The sequence below is a fragment of the Pseudorasbora parva genome, chromosome 7 (assembly GCF_024679245.1).
Source record: "Pseudorasbora parva isolate DD20220531a chromosome 7, ASM2467924v1, whole genome shotgun sequence".
NCBI lineage: Eukaryota > Metazoa > Chordata > Actinopteri > Cypriniformes > Gobionidae > Pseudorasbora > Pseudorasbora parva.
This window is the reverse complement of record NC_090178.1, coordinates 4214741-4240237: the sequence shown is the minus strand read 5'-3', so window position 1 is coordinate 4240237 and position 25497 is coordinate 4214741. Positions and strand designations below refer to the sequence as shown.

The window sequence follows — 25497 nt, the reverse complement described above, 5'->3', positions numbered from 1 at the left end:
TCGGTGGGCGGGGCTACTGGATTAGATGAGTCGTAGGGCGGGGCTACTAGATTAGATGAGTCTGTGGGCGGGGCTACTGGATTAGATGAGTCTGTGGGCGGGGCTACTGGATTAGATGAGTCTGTGGGCGGGGCTACTGGATTAGATGAGTCGTTGGGCGGGGCTACTGGATTAGATGAGTCGGTGGGCGGGGCTACTGGATTAGATGAGTCTGTGGGCGGGGCTACTGGATTAGATGAGTCGGTGGGCGGGTCTACTGGATTAGATGAGTCTGTGGGCGGGGCTACTGGATTAGATGAGTCTGTGGGCGGGGCTACTGGATTAGATGAGTCTGTGGGCGGGGCTACTGGATTAGATGAGCCGGTGGGCGGGTCTACTGGATTAGATGAGTCTGTGGGCGGGACTACTGGATTAGATGAGTCTGTGGGCGGGGCTACTGGATTACATGAGTCTGTGGGCGGGGCTACTGGATTACATGAGTCTGTGGGCGGGGCTACTGGATTAGATGAGTCGGTAGGCGGGGCTACTGGATTAGATGAATCGGTGGGCGGGCTACTGGATTAGATGAGTCGGTGGGCGGGGCTACTGGATTAGATGAATCGGTGGGCGGGGCTACTGGATTAGATGAATCGGTGGGCGGGGCTACTGGATTAGATGAGTCGGTGGGCGGGGCTACTGGATTAGATGAGTTGGTGGGCGGGGCTACTGGATTAGATGCTGTAGAGGTGTGTTTCGTCACTCAATGGTGTAAAGATGCACACACGATCGTTTGCTGAGCCTGGTGTCTATAAAAGCTTTTCTTTGACTAACAAGGAAGTTTTCAGCTCTGAAACTTACAGGATATTCTTATACTACCATGACCTTTATATCAAAAGCTCAAGGGAAAGTTGATTTCTCAATTCATCACCCCTTTAAATAGCTGGGTATTTTTATCTGCCAGCAAAATAAAATAAAATAAAAATCACAAATACTTGATTATATTAAAGTTAATATTTTAACAGTGCCATTTTGGCCTCTTAAAAGCATTACTTTCAGATTATAAAATAAAAACTTTTGAAATATTTAAGTAAATAAATATATTTATTTAACAATATTTGGACAGACGGACGGATGGCTGCGTGTCTGCATGGACAGATGGACGGATGCGTATATGGATGGATGTGTATATGGATGCATGTATATATCGATGGATGGATGGATGGATGGATGGATGGATGGATGGATGGATGGATGGATGGATGGATGGATGGATGGATGGATATATCAATGGATGGATGGATGGAGTTATTTGTTATGAAAAAAATGCAAATTGGTCACACAATAAGGTTCTTATGAAGCTGCAAATATGTCTTTGATTTTAAGACTTTTAATAAAATTACTCCTGAGGTAAAGTTATAACACATAGCCAGGGCACAAACCCAAAATGTAACCTTTCAACAACAAAAAAGATAAAAAAAAATTAAAAGCTATTATAGTGTAGAATTTAAAACTATTGTTTTTCTTCGCGGGGACAGTAAAGTTTCTGTAATTGAAGAATCGAGCATCTACGGCTTCGCTTCTGATTATATATTCAGTGGAACTTTGCGGTCCTATTCTAGCAAATTCAATCTCTCCTGTCCCTCAGGAGCACGTCTACAATCATCCAGCCCTGTTTTTCTTATCTTCTGCACATTCTGAACAGCTACTCTAATGCATCTCCGTCGAGACAAATGAAGAGAAGCATTTTTTGCTCTCTTGTCCTGGAATGAAAGAGGCCATGCATCGATAGACTGCTGGACGGACGAGAGAGAGAGGGAGAGGAGAAGGAGGAATATATGAGCTTTTTTGATTTTTTTTGCTTCTCTTTTGAGTTATTTGTGCAGGAGCTGTGCAGCACGCATTTGCCTGCCGAAGTGATATAGTCAGCAAAAACTAAGCAAAACCGTGACTCACTAATATTAGACCATTCTGTGTCACTTTAAAATCCGCTGCACCATCAGCGTGAGCATATGACGCCCCTTAATGGGGTTTGTATAAAAAAGATTTTTTAAATATACAAAATGTTGTAGTTATTTTCTTCTCATCTATAAATCTATGCTGTGTTTTGGGGGATATTTTTTTTTAACCTATTTATTGAAAAATCCCTCAAAACCATTAGCATGCATAAGAAAAAGGACATTAAAGGTGCACTATGCAAACTTTTCCGTCCGCTACAGGTCGCCTCCATTCTAAACAAAGGCGTTGTTTGATGAAAGCAAGTTTATGACGCGATTGACAGGCCATGCCCTCACACGTCCCGGCTCATTGGTTAAAATAGCAATTTTTGCACAATTTACAATTAGTTGAAACATTTGGGATATTGTAAGTACTCAACTGAACAAAATATATAACACTGGCCTAGTGGTTTTGGGATATTTTACTGCAAAATACTACATAGTGCACCTTTAATGATCAAAAATAAATATGAGTAGTTTGTGGATATTAATCTAGGTGTTAGATGCAGAATCCCGCTATCTGCTAGTTAGAGAAAAGCTTGTAGGAATTACAGTTTTATAAAAATAGATGTAATTACCACATCTGTCCAGCAGAGGCCCATCGAAATCCATTCATTTGGCATCATGTGGCTAACTGCTCCCATAACAGCTGCTATCATGTATATTTTGCGAATACACATTATAAAATACATCAAAGGAGTACTTCAGCGCTTGGAAAATGAATCTGTATTTAAACTGGGTCATTAATGTAGTAGAATTGTGAAATTATTTTTTAATTTAGTGCTTTCTAGACTGAGAAAAGACAGAAAACGTATTTTTGTCTCATGGGGATGAAAGACTGTAATTCCCAGAATGCTTCGCTGCCCTACGAGGCCACTCCCAAAGCCACTGCTACTGGATTACTGAATCACTGATCGCTTTCCCACCGCGACCGCGTTCATTTTCATAAAATCAGTTCAGTTAGAGAACAGACACTACAATTAAAAACTGAACATGTCTGTTCAATATGTGATTTAGCCGCTGAGGGAGTCTCACAGCCCAAAACGCTGCAGGAGTCAGATATATTGACAGTCATGGATGAGCTCGTGATGAGAGCTGAGGTAAACGCGTCCGCGGCATAGATTTCACAGCACATGTTCAGTCTGGCGCGTTTTCAGTTCATGCCTTTGAAAGCTTAACTTTCATAGGAATTAGTTTGAGAAGTTGAAAGACTTACTTTGCTCTGCCGGCCGCACCGTTTCCATGAATGCCTGAGGCTGCGAGCTGAGTGCTGTGAGTGTGATCTGCACCCCCCACGCGTGAGTTGAAAACATGCGGAAATAGCTCCCTCTGCTGGTTGTAGTCTTTAGCCTCTGGCGACCAATTCCTCTGATGGCGCAAATTGACGATATTTATATCATGCAAGGAATTTTTCCAGAAATAAAATGCATAAATCTCTTGTCTCAGGGGGATTTGAGGGGGAAAGCACAATCATTCGAATATACTCCAGGGTTTCTACTGATACAAAACCATATGCTAATTGCTGAAGTAACCCTTTAAATCAGTAGTTTACTTATAATTTGTTATTCTAGTTTTAGGTATTTTGATGTGCCTTGTTTTTGTGTTTGCCACTGAAATGCAAGCATTGATTGTAATAACATTTCTTTCAATAATTCAAATGTATAAAATAATTCACATTAGAATAAGGAATAAATAAATAAAAATAAATAAAACCTTTGTGTGTGTGTTTGTTCATTCCACATTGCATTTGTGCTCTAGTGCCAGGTCTTCATTTATGTGTGGGAATTTTCCGATTTATGCATGGATTTATTATGTAAAACAAATGAAGAAAAAAAAAATAATTTTTTTCCTGCTTTTCCTAATCATTTTCAGTTAGGTTTATTTTATTACACACCTTTAGAACAAGCGAATCAAAGGCCATGTGTTTTGTGTAAATGTAGAAAAAGTGTTTTATGCAGCTAAGATAAAGGAACCATGTTTTTGAACTATGAAAAAGTCCCTTGGGGTCACCCCAGTATTGAGGGTTAAAGGAAAAGTTCATATGAGAATGAAAGAAAGAAAGATATCTACTCACCATCATGTCGTTCTGCAGGACTTTCTTTCTTCCTTCCTTCCTTCCTTCATTGCAACACAAAAGCAGTTGTTTTAGCAGAATGCCCCAGGTGCTCTTTTATGTATAGAAAGCAGTGATCACGGACTGTTAAACCGCACACTTTTCTATTTCTGTGTTGATCTGTCCATTAGCATTCATATTCATCCAAAAGGAATCTGTCTGATTGGCACATGGGAAGTATGCAACCTGCTGCCATGTTTGCTTGGGATTTCTGAGCCAATCACCTGAGCCGTAAATCCCAAAATGAGAAAAAAAGTTTGTGACCAATTACATAACTGTAGGCCTATATTTGCATTAGGCCATTTCATTTTTTTCATGGTGTAAGTTCCAGCTGAATAATGCACTATAGATACTTAAACCTGACAGGAGCAATATTTAAAACTGCTTTGCATGACTCGCCACGAACAAGGACAAATAAAGCATTTGCGCTTAACGTAAATGCATCTTTGTATGTAAAATATCTAAAACTAACACTACGATAATAATTTTGATATAAAATGTCAATTAAACCCAAACTTTTAAGTAACTTTCACTCACCATTGGTCGTCTCAGTATCCTCCGCAAGTCACAAAAAATGGCGTCTGGCGCCTTTCTGCGAGATTGCTGAATAAATGCCCGGATGATCCAAATAACACTGGGGGGTGTTGTATACCTGTAACTCAGTGATTACACCAAAGCAAACAAGCTTTTAACACTGATAGTGTTAATTTATCTAAATATAACGCTATAACTTCAACACTTTACTCTGAATTGGCTTAACACTGGAAATTTAACACTGATAAATTTGCTGAGAGGAAACACTTGTAGTGAATTAATGTAATTGGAGCATTAAATGTTTTTAGTTGCATTCAAAGTAGCCTTATATCCCTACTTGATCTCTAAACGGCTCTCTAAAAAGGTTCTCCAGTTGTGCAGGTGTTCAAATGTCAGAAAAGACGTCTCTGACGGACAAATTATTTAAATTATGCTGTTTAACGCAGGTGTAGTAGTTGTAGGTGTGTGTACCAGATGATCCTTTACAGTGTTTTTACCCTCCTGCCTCTCCAAACGGTTGCTAAACTGCGTGTATTGTCAGATTGGTGCATATTTTATTCGCAGGACAGTCATCATAAATTCGGAATTGTATTCTGTTGCATTTCAACTTCCGACTTTCCGAGATAAAGGTAGGCTACGCGCGGCATTAGAACAGCACTGTAATATAAACGTTTTTTACGACTGCCCTCAATTTATGGCTATGGAACACATGCGCATGCTAAATTATGCATGAGAGACCAGCCTTTATATATTAATCTGTGCACTGCTGTGTGGTTGTGTGAAATGCGACCGTCTGTGTTTGGCCAGTGTAAAGAAAGATGCTGAAACGGAAGAGCTTGATTAGACATCCTGTACGAGGAGCAATAGAAAGAGAGGAGACAACACGGATAACAAACACAAGTTTGCTCTGGATTCATGCAGAAGTTCCAGTTGTTGGAGCCAAGATAAGACTTTACATACAAATGAAACTACTGGAGTATTAAACCCCGGTCTTAAAGGGACAGTTCACCCCTAAATACAAATTTTTTTTCTCACCCTCATTCATTCAGAACCCAGTGTGCTGTTATTTTCTTCTGTGCAACACATTGATTACTTTTTTGCATACAGCGAGAGCTCATAGTTCGATTCAAATCAATGCACACTTATTTGTATATCCCTTTTCACAATGTATATCATTTCAAGGCAGTTTTACAAAAAATACATGGTTCTTCATTACAGTTTAATGATGTTCTCACAGGGGACTGTGTCCACAGCTGTTGAATTTACAGTCCATAGATAATTCAAATCATGCACTTAGATTTAGGCAGAAAACAAAAAACAGTTTATAGATCATTTTTGGTCTGATTACAAAATGCATACATTGTGATCATGACTGCCATAAAACTCCAAAAAGTACAAATCATTTTATAAATGTTAATAATTATGTATTAAATGTAATCTTTGTCCATAAGACATTTTTTAATTCTGAGCCTTGGGAACAATAAGGGTGTGATGATAATGCACGCAGAAGAAGGACGAGGAAGATGACTTTAGTAAACAACACTTTAATGCAACTTCACCACTGATCACAAAGACTTTAATCAGGACCGGTACAGAGACGGGTGTATTGACGACGACGGACGAAGACAGAGTGAACACAGAGAAACTAAATACACACACTGATGAGGAAGATAATGAGGGGGGCAGGTGATACAGATAATGACTAATTAACATAACAGGGCCAAACTAGTGAAGGATAGTGGTGGCAACAGACAGATAGATGTGTTACAAAGGGCCCTATCAATGTTTTTTTTTCTTCTTTTTTTTTTTGCTACTTTCAACCAGAAGTAGTTCTCATGTTCACGTCCAGCTCCTCATTATTTAAATATCAAATGCACTGGCGCATCTGTTCACTGATGGCCCTCTGGTCTGAACACCAGGTGTGTTCAGGAGCATTGTTGGAGCGTTGCTATTGTGAGGAACTGAAAATCATTGACCAACACACACCTGCATTAAATGTCAATAGTGCAGGATTGATGTTATTTAAAGAGTGTGTAAGTTATATGCGTGCACAATGCAGATGCACTCTGCTTATTACACACACAGGGATGCGCAGCAGCGCACACACATTTTTAAATATAAAAATAAAAGGATTCCTCTCTGAGGAAGTGTTCAGTCTTTCCTCCATGTAAATAGCGAATCCGCCATGACGTGAGCGCAACTGGCTTTTAAAGGGAATGGGAGATTAAGAGAATAGGGACAACCCTTTAGGATCATCTGCCTGGCGCTCCGACCATTTTTTCCATCATTAAACTAGCAAAAGTGGATTTGGACATGCCCTAAGTGCAGCTGCACCATTAGCTTCAGACCATGCTCTCAGACAGCACTATCTCACGACCAATTTGTATGTACACTCAGAAAAGGTTCTATATAGAACCTTAAAAGGTTCTATCGGTGCTACGTAGTTGGAACCCCTAAAAGGTGCACTGCAAAAAATGCTCTTCTTACTTAGTATTTTTGTCTTGTTTCTAGCCCAAACATCTAAACATTCTTAAAACAAGAAGTATTTACTAGACAAGCAAGTAATTGTCTTATTTTGGGGAAAAATAACTCAAGAGAGTTTTTGCTAAGATAAGAAATTATTATTTTTCTGCATATGTTTTATATAGAACACTTTTTAAGTGCCAAAAGGGTTCTTTCTTGTCATTATAGAACCCTTTTAGCATTAAAGGGTCTTTAGATACTCAACTATATACTTCTATATATAACTTTTTAAGGGTTCCAAATACGTAGCGCCGATAGAACCTTTTCTTCTAAGAGTGTATTTTACAAGGTGGCTAATTCGTGCAAATTTGTACGATCTCACTTTTACGAATTTGTACGTTTTGTCTAAACCCCCAATGATGGGTAGATTTTGGGGCAGGGTTTGAGGTAGGTCTTAATTGATACGAATTTGGCAACATGTCACATATGGACTACTTTGATGATGTTTTTACAGTACAGTGTGCATACACTTGCATACGCTCTCGGACTAAATATAAAATATCTTAAACTGTGTTCTGAAGATGAACGGAGGTCTTACGGGTGTGGAGCGACATAAGGGCTAGTCATTAATGACATCAATTTTGTTTTGGGTGAACTAACCCTTTAAGACTAATTTATATTCTGTGCTGGACCTGTGGTGTAGCCTGTATGCCATGGGCTACGCGTTGACTTTCATTTATACTTCTGCGTCATATACACATGCATGTGGGGAGGGGTTCTGGCAGACCAATCGCAGCGCTTGCGGACCTGTAGCATTGACATGTTGTTACATTTTTGGAGAGGTGAACGTCAGAGTACGTCATAGGCTACGCGTGCTACACATAGCCTACAAAGTCTTTCCTGTAGCTCAATGAGTAGAGCATCACGCTAGCAACGCCAAGGTCATGGGTTCGATTCCCAGGGAAAGCAAGAATTGACAAAAATGTGTACCTTGAATGCAATGTAATCGCTTTGGATAAAAAGCGTCTGCCAAATGCATAAATGTACCACGGCAATTAAGGCTGAATTTATTTGATCAAAAATACAGTAAAAATGTAGAAATATTATAATATTTTCTATGTGAAAATATAGTAAAGTGTAATTTATTCCTGTGATCAAAGCTGAATTAATCATCATTACTCCAGTCTTCAGTGTCACATGGTCCTCCAGAAATCATTCTCATATGAGGATTTGATGCTCAACAAACATTTATGATTATTATCAATGTTGTTCTGCTTTATACTATATCTGAATAACGGCTCACAACACAAGAGAAAATATGTAGTTGTTTTATCTCTGTGCATGTGCGTCTTCATGTGAAATCAGAGAAGGAAGTGCATGTTTTACACATTCTGTATAATGTTCCCATGACAAAATCATAATAACAATAAAAAGAAATCACTCCAAACCCACAGAGAGAGAGAGAGAGAGAGAGAGAGAGAGAGAGAGAGAGAGAGAGAGAGAGAGAGAGAGAGAGAGAGAGAGGCAGCATTCCTTTGGACTAATTAAAACTAACGAGTCCAGGTGCGGCCTGCGAACGACTTAACGAAGAGCCAGGCAGCGTGTTTGCGTTGGTGGTTTGCCTTGATTAAAGTCTTCATCCATTCTGCTTAGGAATCTCAAGAATATTGAATAACACTGCTGAGTTCAGTATGAATTATATAAAATGCATGATGAAAAAAGCTATTGAGTCTTGAGAGGGCACTTAAGAAACATAACAGGGGGCTATTGAAGCTTTATGTAGCATGCACATGCACAATTTGTTCGGTATAAAACCTAGAGACACCTATAGGGAATGGCTGATATATAGGCGAAAAACAGTATGTTGAAAAAAGAAGCAGCTATGTCTGAATTCACAGAGTAGGCAAAAGTTATACAGACGACCTACTACTTCCGGCCAGATTCTGAAGTGGCATACGCTTTACTACATGAGGCTACGGGAGAGGGTTTATAATGAACAAATTGTGCGTGTGCATAATATAGCCCTCTGATATGTTTCTTAAGTGCCCTCTCAAGACTCAATAGCTTTTTGCATCTTGCATTTTATATAATTCGCTGAACTTAACAGCGTTATTGAATAGGCTATAGACCCTTTTACAGCCCACGTGATCAAAGAGTTGCGCGCGCATTTTGGCAACGGAAGTGGTTTTGTTCCCTAGCGGTTCTAACGTGTGAGCAACTCCGAAAGTTTATCAAAACGGTTTCCCAGCATCAAAATGTCTGGCTGTTGCGTTTTCGGTTGCACTAATCGCTATTCCACCAATGGGCTTAAGTTTTATAGGATTTCGACAGGATCACGGCCGTTTCAGAAGAACCGATGGTACCTGTGGCTGCAGGTGAATAATGCATTGATTGGAACGAGGACATAAAAATGCTCGCATAAAAAAAATTCATTTGTAAAACATTTACTGCACTTGAAACTAAACCTCCCAACATTGGCGGCCACTGGTGTGTCTAATGTACCCCCCACCCCCAGACTATCATATCAATAATCACACTACTTATCAATTTCATTTGTAAGGATTTTATTAATAGTTTAATTGCAAAATAACCATCTGAGAAATGTATGCAAGCAACATAGTTGCTATTAAAATACTATAGCATTACAAAATTAAACTTTAAACAGAAGTGTGTCGACACGAATCAATAACAACATAAAATGTAAGGAAAAGGATAAATGTATGTCGGTGTGAAGAATAAGAATAAATGCAGAAAATTGTATTGGACATTCTGTAGATGCCCACAGACAACGTATTCATAAGCATCCAGTGATTTATATGCTTGTCTCGGGTGAACACGCTCGGTTTCTCAACTAAATACGTATATATCCGACCACTAAGTTATATCTGGCCATCTGCTAACGTCTTCTATCCACTCCACTATAGTACACGGATCTGGTAGCCGAATACCATTTGATAAAGTCAACTTTTTAAAATAACTTTCTCGGTTTGTGTAGCTTAATCCGCTCACGTAGCTTGACATGCTGCTGATTCTCGCCACAGTTTGTTGCCAAAATGCGCGCGCATACGTTGCTACGTCATCAACATACAAACAGTAAAAGGGTCTATTCTTGAGATAAACAACTGCTGACGCCGGCAGGTCACATGACAACGACAACATGGCGGATGTATTACGTCCAGATTACATTCATGCCGCACACATTAATAGGCTATTATATAAACATACATAGACAGTAAAAGAAATGGACGGAGCGATCCCATTGCCTTCTACGGCGTTAAGTGATGTCAGTAAAGGAGCACTCACTTCCTGATGGCTGAGCGAACTGCGCAGGCTCAGACTGAGCTTGACGACGTAGATGTGACGTGAGCCTCCTGTCTGACAGCTGTAGGTCTTCTAGTAGATGTGGAAAGGGAAAGCTGAATCACGTTGTTTAAATATTTTCTCCCATTGCTTTTGGCTCACTATGGGCTTCTCCCCATTCTTTTCCCTTGACTTTATCAGACTTTATATCTCCACGTCCCCCCGACTGTCTCATAGACAGTAAAAGATTGCTTCTGAGCGTCTCCTCAGGTCTATACGGTAATTTCTAAGAGTCGCGTTGGTTATGACGCAATCGTTAGCCTATTTTTACAAAAACAGCTTCTACGGGGCGATAGTGTAAGATACAAGGTAATGGAGCCTTTTATGCATTGTCGTGTTTCTTTAGAAATAAACAATGGACAAATGGAGTCTTTAAACGTCTCAAATGTAAAGTTATTCACTGTCAAAGTGACTCAAAAATGAATGGGAGTCAATGGGATGCTAACAGCAGGTGATGGCTTGGTTAGCAATGGCAGCCCCTAGGGGTGGAACGCTTTCCGAGCGCTAGATTACCCCCTTGGAAACATAGCGGTTGTGAAGTAATTAGGCTACTTATTCAAAATAAGTATCTACTGAGAGAGTATGAGATTTCAGACACAGCCTGTGTTTTAAGGTTCTCATGATGCAACGGATCCAATTTGAAAAGACAATTATGTCCAAACTATATGCGAGCAATCATAATATTATTTTAATTAATGTAAAAATAGTTAAAGCTAATAACAGATGACTTTACCAAATTGTGTGTGTGTGTGTGTGTGTGTGTGTGTGTGTGTGTGTGTGTGTGTGTGTGTGTGTGTGTGTGTGTGTGTGTGTGTGTGTGTGTGTGTGTGTGCTGGTAAACCCTATGGAGACGAAATGTCCCCACAAAGATGGAAATATTTGAAATCCTTTTTTAGTCCCCTGAGAAAACCATCTTATAATTTAAACAGGATACGTTTTTTTGCGAAAGTAAAAATGCAAATTGTTTCCCATGATGGGTAGGTTTAGGGGTAGTGTTTCGGTTTGGCTTCTTGTGAGGTCTAAATGTACTTATTTAGCCATAGTGAAATATGACAACCGACTAGAGGGGACATTTTACTGGCTCTAGTTAAAATGATTTAAAATCGGCCAAAACTTGTTTTATATATTGTTTCTGTGATTGGTAGGTTTATGGGGCAGGGGTCCCTTCAGGTGATAGAAAATATCATTAACCTCATATACAATCTAATGGAAGTCTATGCGGTGTATAATATAGTGAAACAAATGTGTGTGTGTGTATGTGTGTATTTTCTATAGGCCTACTCAAAGTTGTCTTGTTTGCTAATGCCAAACTCAATCTATAGGCTAGTGAGGAGAATCAGTATAGAATCAATAATTGTGTGATGCATGAGTTGTAGTCTGGCTCGGACTGTCTCTGAGGTGCATTAATACAACATCTATCAATGTGTCTGTGTTTTAGTGTTGAGCGCCCCCTACAGCTTCACCACTGACTGAGCTCAAGCAACTAAATCAATGTTTAAAAATCATTTTATTAAAAAAAATGTTCATTACACTAAAAAAATCATTGGTTTAACATGTCTATGTACACAGGCATAAAATATATATATATATACATGTATAAAATAATCATAACAGAGTGAGTTCACCTCATATTGTCTGTTAGATTTCAGTAGCTGCAACTTCTACAAAGCAGAATGCATGAACACACAGCCTGCATTTATACCCGTTTTAAACAACAAAATCATTCCAGCAGGGATTCTGAAGACAAAACTCCAAATAAGTTAATGTTTCTAAGAAACTCTTTTCACTCCAATGCCGTGAGATCAGAATTTACAGCAGTATCCACAGCCTTTGTTGCGGCAGCAGTTGCAGCAGTATCTGCACAGGGAAATATGGCTCTGACGTTTTGCCCTGAAAAATGCCTATGGGGAGAGAAAAAAAGAAATGCATTTCATTTAGGGCCTACTAAAAAACAAGCAACATAATATAAAACAGTTTTTATGCATTTATTTTATGCACTTAATTGTATTACATAAGTGTACTTAGTGTATAATTTTGGGGAATTATTTTGGAATTCTTTGGAACGACCAACACTATAATAAATGTAATGTAATATAATATAATATATAATAAATAAAATAGAATAAATAAAAATAATTTTTAATATAATATAATATATAATAAATACAATAGAATAAATAAAAAATAATATAATATAATATATAATAAATACAATAGAATAAATAAAAATAATATATAATATAATATATTATATAATAAATACAATAGAATAAATACAAATAATATAATATAATAAATATATAATATAATATAAATATATTTTATTTAGGGCCTACTAAAAACAAGCTTTATAAAAAAAACTGTTTAGTAAAATATAATTAATATTAAGTCTATTCATTATTAATAAAACAATTTTTTGAATTTATTTGTTGTTGTTGTTTTTTGATTAAATGACCAACACTTAGATATAAATATATAACTAAACTAGTAAAACAAGTTTACTAAAACAAGCAACATAATACAATAAAAACGGTTTAATAAAATCTAATTCATATTAAAAGATTCATTATTAAAATTATTCATATACTACTAGGTCTATGGATTATTAATAATCTTAATAGTGTTAATTAAAAAAAAAGACCAACTCAATAACTCTTGTATATATAGTGGTAACACTTTACAAAAAGGTTGCATTAGTTAACATTAACTATTAATGAACTGTATTTCTACAGCATTTACTAATCTTTGTCAAAATTATTTTCAACATTCCCTAATACATTAATAAAAATCAAAAGTTGCATTTATCATCATGAGTTCTGTGAACAAAAGATGAACAGCTGTATTGATCATAGTTCATGTTAGGTCAATACATTAACAAATGTTAACAGACAAACCCTTATTGTAAAGTGTTACCAATACTGCATATATTATATGTCAACAGGTGAATACACACCAGGGGGTTTGTTTGTTCCTGTGCGGTTTCTGTGAAGTGTTCGTTCTCCTGGTGTGTTTCCTTCTCCACATGATGCTCACCCTGCTCCTGATGATGACACACACAAGTTTAGAAATACATTTTAAAATAATGATTGGATAAAATAATATAATTATGACAGATTTGCCCAATGAAGAGCCGCGGCAGAAGCTGACCTGTGCGAAGGGGACGGCTGCGGTCTGAAGGATGCAGACGCATGCGATGACGACAGCAGCAGCGAGAGCCACGTGTGCGCGCTTCATCTTCTCTTCTGTAACGCTGAAGGTTGTTCTTGAGGAGTTGAGGATGATATCTGCTGCTCTTCTTTCTTCTGCTCACTGAAGGCACTGCACTGGTATTTATTGAGCTCAGAGAGCGTCGGTTCTGCCCTTTGACCTGCTTGACTCTTCCCGTCAGCTCTTACCCAACACTGAAAACAGCCCAGCATGTGGAAATTACGGCAAACTTTCTCTATGGAGATTAATAAAACAACCAAATGAGGGAATGAATGAATGCATGCATACATAAATACATGAGAGTTATGCTAACACTTTTTATAAAGCATGCAAACTATATATATATATATATATATATATATATATATATATATATATATATATATATATATATATATATATACACACACACACACTCTAAAAAATTCTGGGTAAAAAAAAAAAAACAATGTTGGGTCAAATATGGACTAACCCAGCAATTGGGTTGTTTTAACCCAGCAATTGGGTTGTCTTAAGCAAATATTTAACCCAACCACAGAGATAAAACATCCCAATCATTTGACCCAACATTAGGTTAAAACAACCCATCATTTTTTAGACTGTATATATATATATATATATAACCTTTTTTTCTTAAATTCATTCATTCCCTCATTTGGTTGGTTTATTAATCTCCATACAGAAAGTTTGCAGTAATTTCCACATGTTGGGCTGTTATCAGTGTAGGGTAAGAGCTGACGGGAAGAGTCAAGCAGGTCAAATTTATTTTTTGAATGCCAACAATATAATTTACATGATCTCAGAAAGAGCTCAAGTCATTTGATACTGATAAAATGCAAGTTTAAACTTATATATTGTCAAAAGTCATGTTTTGAGTGACACATTGCATATTTTCCTTCATACTCCTATATAAATATAAACTCTTGAAGTATCATATAAACCAGACCTTTGAAAACAAAATCAACATCAATGCTGCCAGTCTTCACAGTTTTCTCTTTCATGGTCATATATAATGACATTTTTGCTTTCCCAAGAAAAAAATTCAACAGTAAGTTTAACCTTTTTTTCCTATATGACACCAAATTATATTACTGAAAAACATCTATTTACATTCAGTAAGCATATACATTGTCTCTCTGATGTTACAAAGCAAGAAAAACGATATTATTCTAAGAAAGAAAGATCTGTAAATAAATAAATAATTTGTACAAACATACACTTTATTGCCAAAGGTATTGGGACACCCCTCCAAATCACTGAGTTCAGGTGTTCGATCACTTCATGGCCACAGGTGTATAAATCAAGCTCTAGGCCTGCAGACGCTTCAACACACACAAGTGAAAGATTGGGTCACTCTCAGGAGCTCAGTGAACACAGGAGAACACACTTGCCTGACCGTATTGTGCCAAATGTAAAGTTTGGTGGAGGGGGTATTATGATGTGGGGTTATATTTCAGAGGTTGAGCTTGAACCCATAGTTCCAGTGAAAGGAACTCTTAATGCTTCAGATTCCAAAACGTTGCAGAAAATGTCATGCTCCCAACTTTGTGGGAACAGTTTGGGGATGCACAAAGCGTCGGTCCATAAAGACATGGATGAGCGAGTTTGGTGTGGAGGAACTTGACTGGCCTGCACAGAGTCCTGAGCTCAACCCGATAGAACAGCTTTGGGATGAATCAGAGCACACTCCTAAACCTTAAGGAAAGCCTTCCCAGAAGAGCTGAAGCTGTTATAGCTGCAAAGGGTGGCCCAACTCCGTATTAAACCCTACGGATTAAGAATGGGATGTCATTTAAGTTCGTGTGCATGTAATGCAGGCGTCTAAAACTTTTGGCAATATAGTGTATTTTGAAATATTGTCACAGAACCACCCAAAAACCAGATCCCATCATTCCATCCACACACGCCTACTAACACTTATCATGGACTCTGTCTGGTCCCGTCAGTGATATGTTGCATTGCTCTCTCTCCTTCTTGGACTGTGTTTATCTCTTCATCTTCTCCTGTGGCTCGACCTGCAAAACACCAGCACAAGAATTCCCTTTAAGCTAAGTGTCTTACCTGTTGCTGATTCTGATTTCCTGGCAATAAAACCCTTTGAACTGTATTATCTGAGTCTCCTCTTCTGAGGTGAGACAAATATAATATTAGATATTTGCTTAACTGATAAGATGAATGACAACAGACACGGAAAGAATGACAGAAAGAACGACAGACAGACAGAAATTAAGAAAGAAAGAAAGAAAGAAAGAAGAATGACAGACAGACAGACAGACAGACAGAATGAACGACAGACAGACAGACAGACAGACAGAATAAACGACAGACAGACAGAATTAATGACAGACAGACAGAATAAACGACAGACAGACAGAAAGAACGTCAGACAGAATGAACGACAGACAGAAAGAACGACAGACAGACAGAATGAACGTCAGACAGAATGAAAGACAGACAGACAGACAGAATGACAGACAGACAGACAGACAGACAGAATGACAGACAGACAGACAGAAAGAACGTCAGACAGACAGAATGAATGACAGACAGACAGACAGACAGACAGAAAGAATGACAGACAGACAGACAGAATGAACGACAGACAGACAGACAGAATGAACGACAGACAGACAGACAGACAGAATAAACGACAGACAGACAGAAAGAACGTCAGACAGAATGAACGACAGACAGAAAGAACGTCAGACAGAATGAACGACAGACAGACAGAAAGAATGTCAGACAGACAGACAGACAGAATGAACGACAGACAGAAAGAACGTCAGACAGAAAGAAAGTCAGACAGACAGAAAGAACGACAGACAGACAGAATGAACGTCAGACAGAATGAATGACAGACAGACAGAATGACAGACAGACAGACAGACAGACAGAAAGAAAGTCAGACAGACAGAATGAACGTCAGACAGAATAAATGACAGACAGACAGAATGAATGACAGACAGACAGAATAAACGACAGACAGACAGAAAGAAAGACAGACAGAATGAACGACAGACAGAAAGAACGACAGACAGAATGAACGTCAGACAGAATGAAAGACAGACAGACAGAATGACAGACAGACAGAAAGAACGTCAGACAGACAGAATGAATGACAGACAGACAGACAGACAGACAGAAAGAATGACAGACAGACAGACAGACAGAATGAACGACAGACAGACAGACAGAATGAACGACAGACAGACAGACAGAATAAACGACAGACAGACAGAATAAACGACAGACAGACAGAAAGAACGTCAGACAGAATGAACGACAGACAGAAAGAACGTCAGACAGAATGAACGACAGACAGACAGAAAGAATGTCAGACAGACAGACAGACAGAATGAACGACAGACAGAAAGAACGTCAGACAGAATGAACGACAGACAGAAAGAACGTCAGACAGAATGAACGACAGACAGACAGAAAGAATGTCAGACAGACAGACAGACAGAATGAACGACAGACAGAAAGAACGTCAGACAGAAAGAAAGTCAGACAGACAGAAAGAACGACAGACAGACAGAATGAACGTCAGACAGAATGAATGACAGACAGACAGAATGACAGACAGACAGACAGACAGAAAGAAAGTCAGACAGACAGAATGAACGTCAGACAGAATAAATGACAGACAGACAGAATGAATGACAGACAGACAGACAGACAGACAGACAGACAGAAAGTCAGATAGAAAGAACGACAGACAGACAGAATGAACAACAGACAGACAGAATGAACGACAGACAGAAAGAATGTCAGACAGACAGGATGAATGTATGGATAAGAGAAAGTGTGACTCCTGAATCAGGAACATCAGGAGGAGCGTCTGGACTGATCTCCAGAATAACTGAACATAAACTCTCTGTAGCTGAACTGTCCCATCAGAGCACACACACATCGGCTCGTTCTCAGGTGTGTGTGAACGACTGATAACCTTCAGCCATCTGTAAATAACACCCATAAGAATAAGTGAGAATGGCCTTATGATGGACCTCAATGATGCTTTCAGTTATTGTTCTTCTTTTCTTCTCATCAGAAGTATTTAAACAGAAGAAATCACAGAAGAACAGAGACCGAAGTCTGGGCCAGAATAACAGTCAGAATAAACGAGGGGAAATCTTATTTATTATATAATAGCTCAAATATATAAAAACACTACAACATTAAATATTGGCTAAGCAGTTGTATTTATATATATTTAAAAAAATGTTGAGTCAAATGCACTTTGAGGATCCTCTGGTTCTTCTCACTGGTATAATTATCACAGTAAATGATCTATGATCAAAATGCTGGGTTAAAAATAACCCAAGTTGGGTTAAAAAGGGACAAACCTAGGAATTGGGTTGTTTCAAAGGGTCCATTCACTGGGTTCAAACAACCCAATTTCTGGGTTTGTCCCTTTTCAACCCAATTTGGGTTGTTTTTAACCCAGCATTTTTCAGAGAGTAGGCATCATAATAGATTGCACTGAGAAATCTGTATTTGTTTTTATTCAGAACTGCAGCTTTACAGTATTTATGCAGTATTTATACAGTGCACAGTGTGCAAACTCCCAGTATGCATGGAATACATTTGTCAAAATGTGCAGTAAGTCTGTTTATGGGAAATCTAAAAGACAAAATTAAATGATTGATTTCCGTGAATCAGACAAAGAAAGTTTCTAGAAATCCTAAGTTTGCATCATGAATATGTCTGTAGTTTAGGCCGTGGTGGTTGTGTTTACCAGGTGAGTATTCTTTCTCAAGAGAACAGGGACACACACGTTTGTGAAGTGACGCCAGTGCTATCGGCGGGGATCTTCTGGTCAAACACACACAGGCTCCAGCGCGACGACTTCTGTCAACCTGACAGGCGCCACAGCCCGCTTTCCCGCTCTGTCCCGGGCCAATGACCCCTCTTCTCCTACACTGATGCTGACTGCGTCTCCCCTCGCTCTCCCCTGCGCTTTATCGAAAAAGCAATTTTTGACCAAAACATGACGATCGATACCTAGCCTTCACACAAAAAAGCCAAAAAGCCTGTTCTGATAAAAACAGACACTTAACATGACAGAGGACAGCAGAGAAGACTACCAGAGTGAATAGCTCTTTTTCAGCTTTTACTGCCAAAACAGATTAAAATGTGGTTTGCTGGTCTTTGGTGGTTTTGTCTGGTCTTCTATATGGTGCTGGTTGGTTTTAAGCACCTGATACCCCAGCTATCCCAATCAAATCAAATCACCTTTATTTATATAGCGCTTTTTACCAGTCCAATTGTTTCTTCACAGTGTTAACAGGAAGATAATGCATCAGAATTTGATTCGGCTGTACAGCCGCTCTGGAGAAAACGGTGATATTATCAGCTCATTTCAATTATCATATATCATATGTCAAGGAGGGCAGATCAGTAATATAGTTGAAAATGTATTGTCCCCAAATGAGCAAGCCAAAAGCCAAAGGCGATGGTGGCAAGAAACTAAAACTCCTTCAGGGCCAGAATGGAGAAAAAAAAACTTGGGAGAAACCAGGCTCAGTTCTCTTCTGGCCGACAAATAGACAGTCTATGATTATAATTCTGGCAACATTGCAGGTCATATAAGGTAAATAGATATTATTATTCGAAAGATTGGAGTCGTCGCGCTGAAGATGGTTTATTGAGGCCAATGTGGCCAAATCCCTCTAAAATCATCAAAACAGCACAACTCGTAACTGATTTGTTTAATAACGAAAGGAGCTGCCGTCATAGAAACATCATACATCATAACTGAAATTTCAGCACAGATTTAGCACAGGCTGCTTTTATGATTATTTTCTTTTCTTACATAAAAACTGAAGCGTGAATTAAAAGTGAGCGATCTGAAATGCATCACACACATAAATTGGTTGAGTAAATGGAAACACTGTGAGAATAGATTAAAATAGAATAGATAAGAGTAGAGAAGAATAAAACAGCGCTAAGTAGAGTAGAACAATTCAACAGAGTGGAGTAGAATACATTAGAATAGAACAGAACAATAGAACAGATTAGAACATAAAGTACAGTAGAGTAGAGTAGAACAGAATAGAATATAACAGAATAAAATAGAATAAATAGAATAGAACGGAACGCAACGGAACGGAATAGAATAAATAGAATGGAATGGAATAGAATAGAATGGAATGGAACGGAACGGAACGGAATAGAATAGAATAGAACATAGTGTAAACTGCACCCACTTGGCCCAGTGTAGGAATCCAGCATCTGGTTGAAGGACTTCTGCATGTACATTTCTGGTGCTTCTATAGAAGAATAACTTTAATTTATTCAAAAGTGATGATCCAATTTTCGATCTGACTCCATGACAGAGGTGAACAAAGTACACAACTTCATTACTTGAGTAAAAGTAAAAGTATGACTGGTCAAATATTACTCCATTACAAGTGAAAGTTGTAAAAACTGATTTTTACTTCAAAAGTAAAATTTTACTTCTTTGTTTTCAAAAGTACTAAAAGTATCAAAAGTACATTTCTTTTTTCTTTTGTAAACGCATTTTATCATTGTTGTATAAATGCACATTATGCCATCATGGTTTAAGCCAGTCAGTGATGCCAGCAGCCATATCACCCTGTAGCTCAAGACTGGTTTCCCACTAAAGCTAAGCAGGGCTGAGCCTGGTCAGTACCTGGATGGGAGACCAACTGGGAAAACCAGGAGCTGCTGGTAGAGGTGTTAGTGAGGCCAGCAGGGGGCGCTCACTCTGTGGTCTGTGTGGGTCCTAACACCCCAGTACAGTGATGGGGACACTATACTGACAAAGAGCACCGTCCTTCAGATGAGGCGTTTAACCGAGGTCCTGACTCTCTGTGGTCATTAAAAATCCCATGGCACTTCTCGTGAAAGAGTAGGGGTGTAACCCCGATGTGTCCTGGCCAAATTCCCTCGATTGGCCCTTACCAATCATGGCCTCCTATTAATCCCCATCCACTGAATTGGCTCTATCACCCTCTCTCCTCTCCACCTCTCGCTGGTGAGCGCACTGGCCCCGTTGTACTGTGGCTGCCGTCGCATCATCTAAGTGGATGCTGCACACTGGTGGTGGTTGAGGAGAGACCCCTGACATGAGTGTAAAGCACTTTGGGTGTACAGTAGTACATATGAAAGCGCTATATAAATGCCTCATTCATTCATTCATTCATTCATTCAATGATGCGCCATCCGACATACTAGCATACGACTAACAAACTCATTTAAATACTTGTATAAAAGTTACAAAGCTGCTGTCACTTTAAGGCCGAATGCACGGATCCAATACACTGATACACATTTGATATTCTCCAACTGTTTACCTTCACTTAAGACTTAATCAACTTTATTCATGTGAATACTCCACAAAATGAGTATTTTGACATCCGTCGTCTTCCATTTTGCTCTAAACTATAAATCAGTGTTTAATAAATGCTGTGAAATCATTGAACTTCACGAGACTCTACAAGAGTGATTCCTGAAAGGCTTTCTGCAAAAACCCAAACACCTTTTAAAGAAGAAAAAAAATCATCCGCTGACTTTCAGAGCTGCGACAGAAACGACTTTCAAATTCGAGGACCTTGATAGAAATGTAGTGGAGTAAAAAGTACAATATTTGTCTTTCAAATTAGAGGATGGATACCCGACCCGACCCGACCCGGTCACGTCAGCGCGATAAGGCATTGAACCTTTTAAATTTAAAACTGCTTATTATGCAAGTAGCCAATGGGCCTGTTTAACTTGATGCAATGGTTTGTTTTTGTGATTAAAATAGATGTAAAATATTACGCTAACATCCGTCTTCCTGCATGTGGAAATTTGTTTATGTCGCCGTGACAACAACGCGCAACACATGCGTGCATATTTCCTGCGGCATCCGTATCACTCCAGTGAGCGCAACTTCAGCGCTGCTGGCAGGAGGACAGCTTTGAAGCCATCCACAGGTGATGCAATCCTTTTTCTGCATAAAACCTTGATTAGCCTAAACTTTGATGGATAGATTATGTAAATAGATCCAATGTTGCAGTTTAGGAACCATACAGTTTGAGAAAATTGGTAAGATGACTTTCATTTCAATAGGTAAGCATTTCAATTGTGTTACGTTAATGTTTTGTTCTGTTAGCTTGGGCCATTTTTAGCAGACCTTTGTTCATTTAATTTCAGTTGGCTATTTGATTGGGCTCTGTGTAAGGTTTGATGCACCGTGTGCGCGCTAATGCGCTCGTCTGTAAACATTTCAGAATGCCTTCCTACAGTTGCTTAATAAAAGTGGGCTTTCCACACAAACAAAAGTACGTGTCATTAGTATATGAGGAAAAAAAATAGATTTTAACTGTCGGGCTTGGGTCGGGCTCGGACATAAATATTTTAATGCCTGTCGGGCTCGGGTCGGGTTCGGTTACTGCTCTGTCAGGCTCGGACAGAAAAATGCGGCCCGATCCGCACTCTTTTTCAAATGTAGTGAAGTTAAAGTCATAAGTTTCCAGAACAAATAATACTCAAGTAAAGTACTGATACTCAGAAAGTGTACTTAAGTACAGTACTCGAGTAAATGTGCTTAGTTACTGTCCAGCTCTGCTCCATGAATCATTTAATCGTACTCTAACTGTATGTGATTTTGTCACGTTTTTTGCATTTCTTCATTAACTGATCACATGATTAGTTGTGATTTGATTTAGATCGTTGATTTTATTAGTATCTCTTATTTTCAAATATTCGTTCCACCATGGGACGTGGAGTCGCTCAGAGGCTAATGCTTTGGAATTACATTACCTCACAGAGGCACATTCAGTTCTGATATTACAGAGGAGGCGGAGTGGCTAATCTATCTTTAAGAGTCACACACGTTTACTCATAACAAAAAGTGTAATTTTAGCAATAGTCACGAAGCTGCGACTTGTTACTACTCTGTAAAAACATTTTTTTTAAATAAGTGACCTGGTTGCCTTAAAATTTTGAGTTCATTGAAAATAAAATTTTGACAGAAAACAAAGAACATTTTTGAGAATTGACAACCTTTATTAAAATATTATTAAAAGATTTTGTAAGCATATTGGGTAATTGTGTGTGTTTTATTTCTGATGACGCAGTGAAACATGCCAAATAGTGCTATTTTCATGATTTATCAAATGTTTTATGTGGTTCAGATACAATAATATTTTGAGTTTCTATTTTTTAAACAAATTTCCTTCATTGTATCAACTCAAATTTTTAATTTCAATGAACTCAAAATTTTAAGGCAACCAGGTTACTTACTTTTTTAAGTTAAGCCAACAATATTTTTTACAGTGTTGGAAACAGTTCTGCTGATTAATATATTTGACGAATAAAAGGTTAAAAAGAACGGCATTTATTCAAAATAAAAACATATTTTCAAATAATATAAATCTCCTTTATTATAATTTTTATCAATTTAACACATCCTTGCTGAATAAAATTATTGATTTATTTCAAAAAAAATATGACTGACCCCAAATTACTGACCAGTAGTGTATATTGTTGTTTTACTTTTTATTAATCAAAGGATTATAAAAAAGTATCACAGGTTATGAAAAAATATTAAGCAGCACAACTGTTTCCAATTTTGAAAATGAATCCTCATCTGAGAATGATTTCTGAAGGATCATGATCACTGAAGACTGATGAACCATCCTGAACATTCAGCTTTGATCACAGAAATAAATGAGCATTTAAAGTATAATACATTGAAAACCAATTTTACTTACTTTTTTAAGTTAAACCAACAAAAAATTTTTTTTACAATGTAACAGTGACAGTCTGAAATCAGGCTTTCCCTCATGCTTAGCGTCATGCTCCAATCAGACCTGACAGAAAGATTAGCGGAAACTTTTCTCATTCCCAAATGGTCACATTTATCCTTGGGGGAGGACAGCAAAAGTTTATCAAAAGATCTTTATGAGCACCAGGGGAACAAGATGACTGTCTTCATTATGACCTGTTCAACTAATGTGGGAATGAAACCTGTTTACCAAAGGTATTCATATTGACCAAAAAGCAACAGCTTGTGGCAGTATCTGTGAGATACGCATGATTGTGTTGGCCTGGAGATAGAGAGGGTGAGAGGGTCAGGACTCGGGGTGGGGGCTGGGGGGATGAGACTGGGTCAGGTGGAGTCTTGTTTTCTCTTTTAGATCTCTTATAGAAGTTATATTGCCTTATTGCAGCTTAGATCTCTTGAGTTTGTTCTCAGGTGAAATCCATTCTTACATAGTAGAGATGAGAATAGTAGAACAGTACACAATAGAGTAGAGTAGAATAGAATATGACAGAGAGAAAAGTAGAATAAAATAGAACAGAGTACATTAAAATACCACAGAACAGAGTAGAGTAGAATAGAGCAGAAAAATAAAACATAATTAAACATAGAGTAGAACAGAACTGAACAATAGAAATTAAACATACACTCTCAGAAAAAAGGTGCATTACTGTCACTGGGGCGGTACCCTAAGGTAGAAAAGTGAAAAGGTACATCTTTGTACCTTACTCACCCCTAAATGGTACATATTAGTACCTTAAAAGGTACATAATACCTTAAACATGCATATTAGTACATTTTCAGTTTTGTACCTTAGGGTACCGCCCCAGTGACTATTTTCTGACAGTGTAGAGTAGAATATAATATAACAGAATTTAAAGGGATACTTCACTGCTTTTTCATATTAAACTATGTTATTTCCTTGACTAAGAGGAGTTGATCCATCCCTCTCTCGTCTGAGTGAACTTTATCGCACTAAAACGCGGTGACGATCTGATAGCATTTAGCTTAGCCCACTAAGCCCAGTTCATTCACTATGATACCAAACAGAGATCAAGTTAGAAGCGACCAAACACCTCCACGTTTTCCTTATTTAAATACAGTTACACCAATAGTTGAATTATCAAGTATGGTGACATAAAATAAAACGTGGCGCTTTTCTAAGCGGAATAAAAAGGAGAACTATAATGTGTGGCGGAATAGCACTTTTGAGAGTACTTCGACTCGGCGTAGTAAAAAGTCCCGGTTGAAAAATCCTCCCTCACATCTCCCCCTCGCCACGTTTTATTCTATGTTGGTCGCTTCTTAACCGGGCTTATTGGGCTAAGCTAAATGCTATCAGATCGTCACCGCGTTTCAGTGCGATAAAGTTCACTCAGGCGAGAGAGGTATGAATCAACTCGTCTTAGTTAATGGAATAACAGTTTATTATGAAGGGGCGGTGAAGTATCCCTTTTAAAAAAAACGCATAAATGTATCAATGGACAGCTCACTAGTGAGCTAGTTGTTGTAAGTCACATTCATTTTACTACACAGCAGTTGTTGTCATGTTGCTTGTATGCTTGCTTTTTCAATTTTTGTCTCAATATATAACCAAAAAGAGAGAGAGAGATGGTGGGCACAGAAGTCATGTAGAACGGCCTCACCATGTCGGTTGATATCTTTAGTTTGTTCTGTTTTGTTTTAGGTACATGATGTCTCTGTGGTGAGGTGAGTGAAGCTGCTTGACCTTCAACACCTGACCGACTCAGCTGGAGAACAACAGATGGTGGAAGTAGTGCAGAACATGTCCCATTAAATACAGCATCTTCAGCTAATGGGAGAATGGAGAACAGAGGCCAGTAATCTGGGAACAGCTCTGATGTTCAAGCTCCAACATAAAGCAATAAGCCCAAGGACGCCATTTGCAGCTGTAAGCCCCGCAATTAATAGTATTACTAACCAATCATAACTGCGAAATCACATTAGCAAGCACAACTAAATAATACTAAAAGAGAGCCGTTAAAGACCTCTGTCCTACATACGCCATGTGTTCACGATTTGCTTCAGCAGAGATTTCCTGTTAACGAAGCTGA

At 38.4% G+C, this 25497-nt stretch overlaps 2 protein-coding genes across 2 annotated transcripts in view; both read right to left on the bottom strand.

Moving 5' to 3' along the window:
* Positions 1-11931: 11931 nt before the first annotated feature.
* Positions 11932-13770, bottom strand: hamp (hepcidin antimicrobial peptide). Its single transcript, XM_067447807.1, has 3 exons — positions 13591-13770; positions 13397-13483; positions 11932-12344 (listed from the first exon to the last, which is right to left on the bottom strand). Exons 1-3 carry the CDS (start codon positions 13675-13677, stop codon positions 12246-12248), a joined length of 273 nt encoding a protein of 90 aa, XP_067303908.1. The 5' UTR covers positions 13678-13770; the 3' UTR covers positions 11932-12245.
* Positions 13771-15222: 1452 nt separating this feature from the next.
* Positions 15223-25497, bottom strand: part of usf2l (upstream transcription factor 2, c-fos interacting-like) — a 68041-nt gene continuing 57766 nt past the window's right edge. The window contains exon 15 of the mRNA XM_067447805.1: positions 15223-15665. The gene's annotated coding sequence lies outside the window, so the exon portion shown is untranslated. The remainder of the gene's footprint in view (positions 15666-25497) is intronic.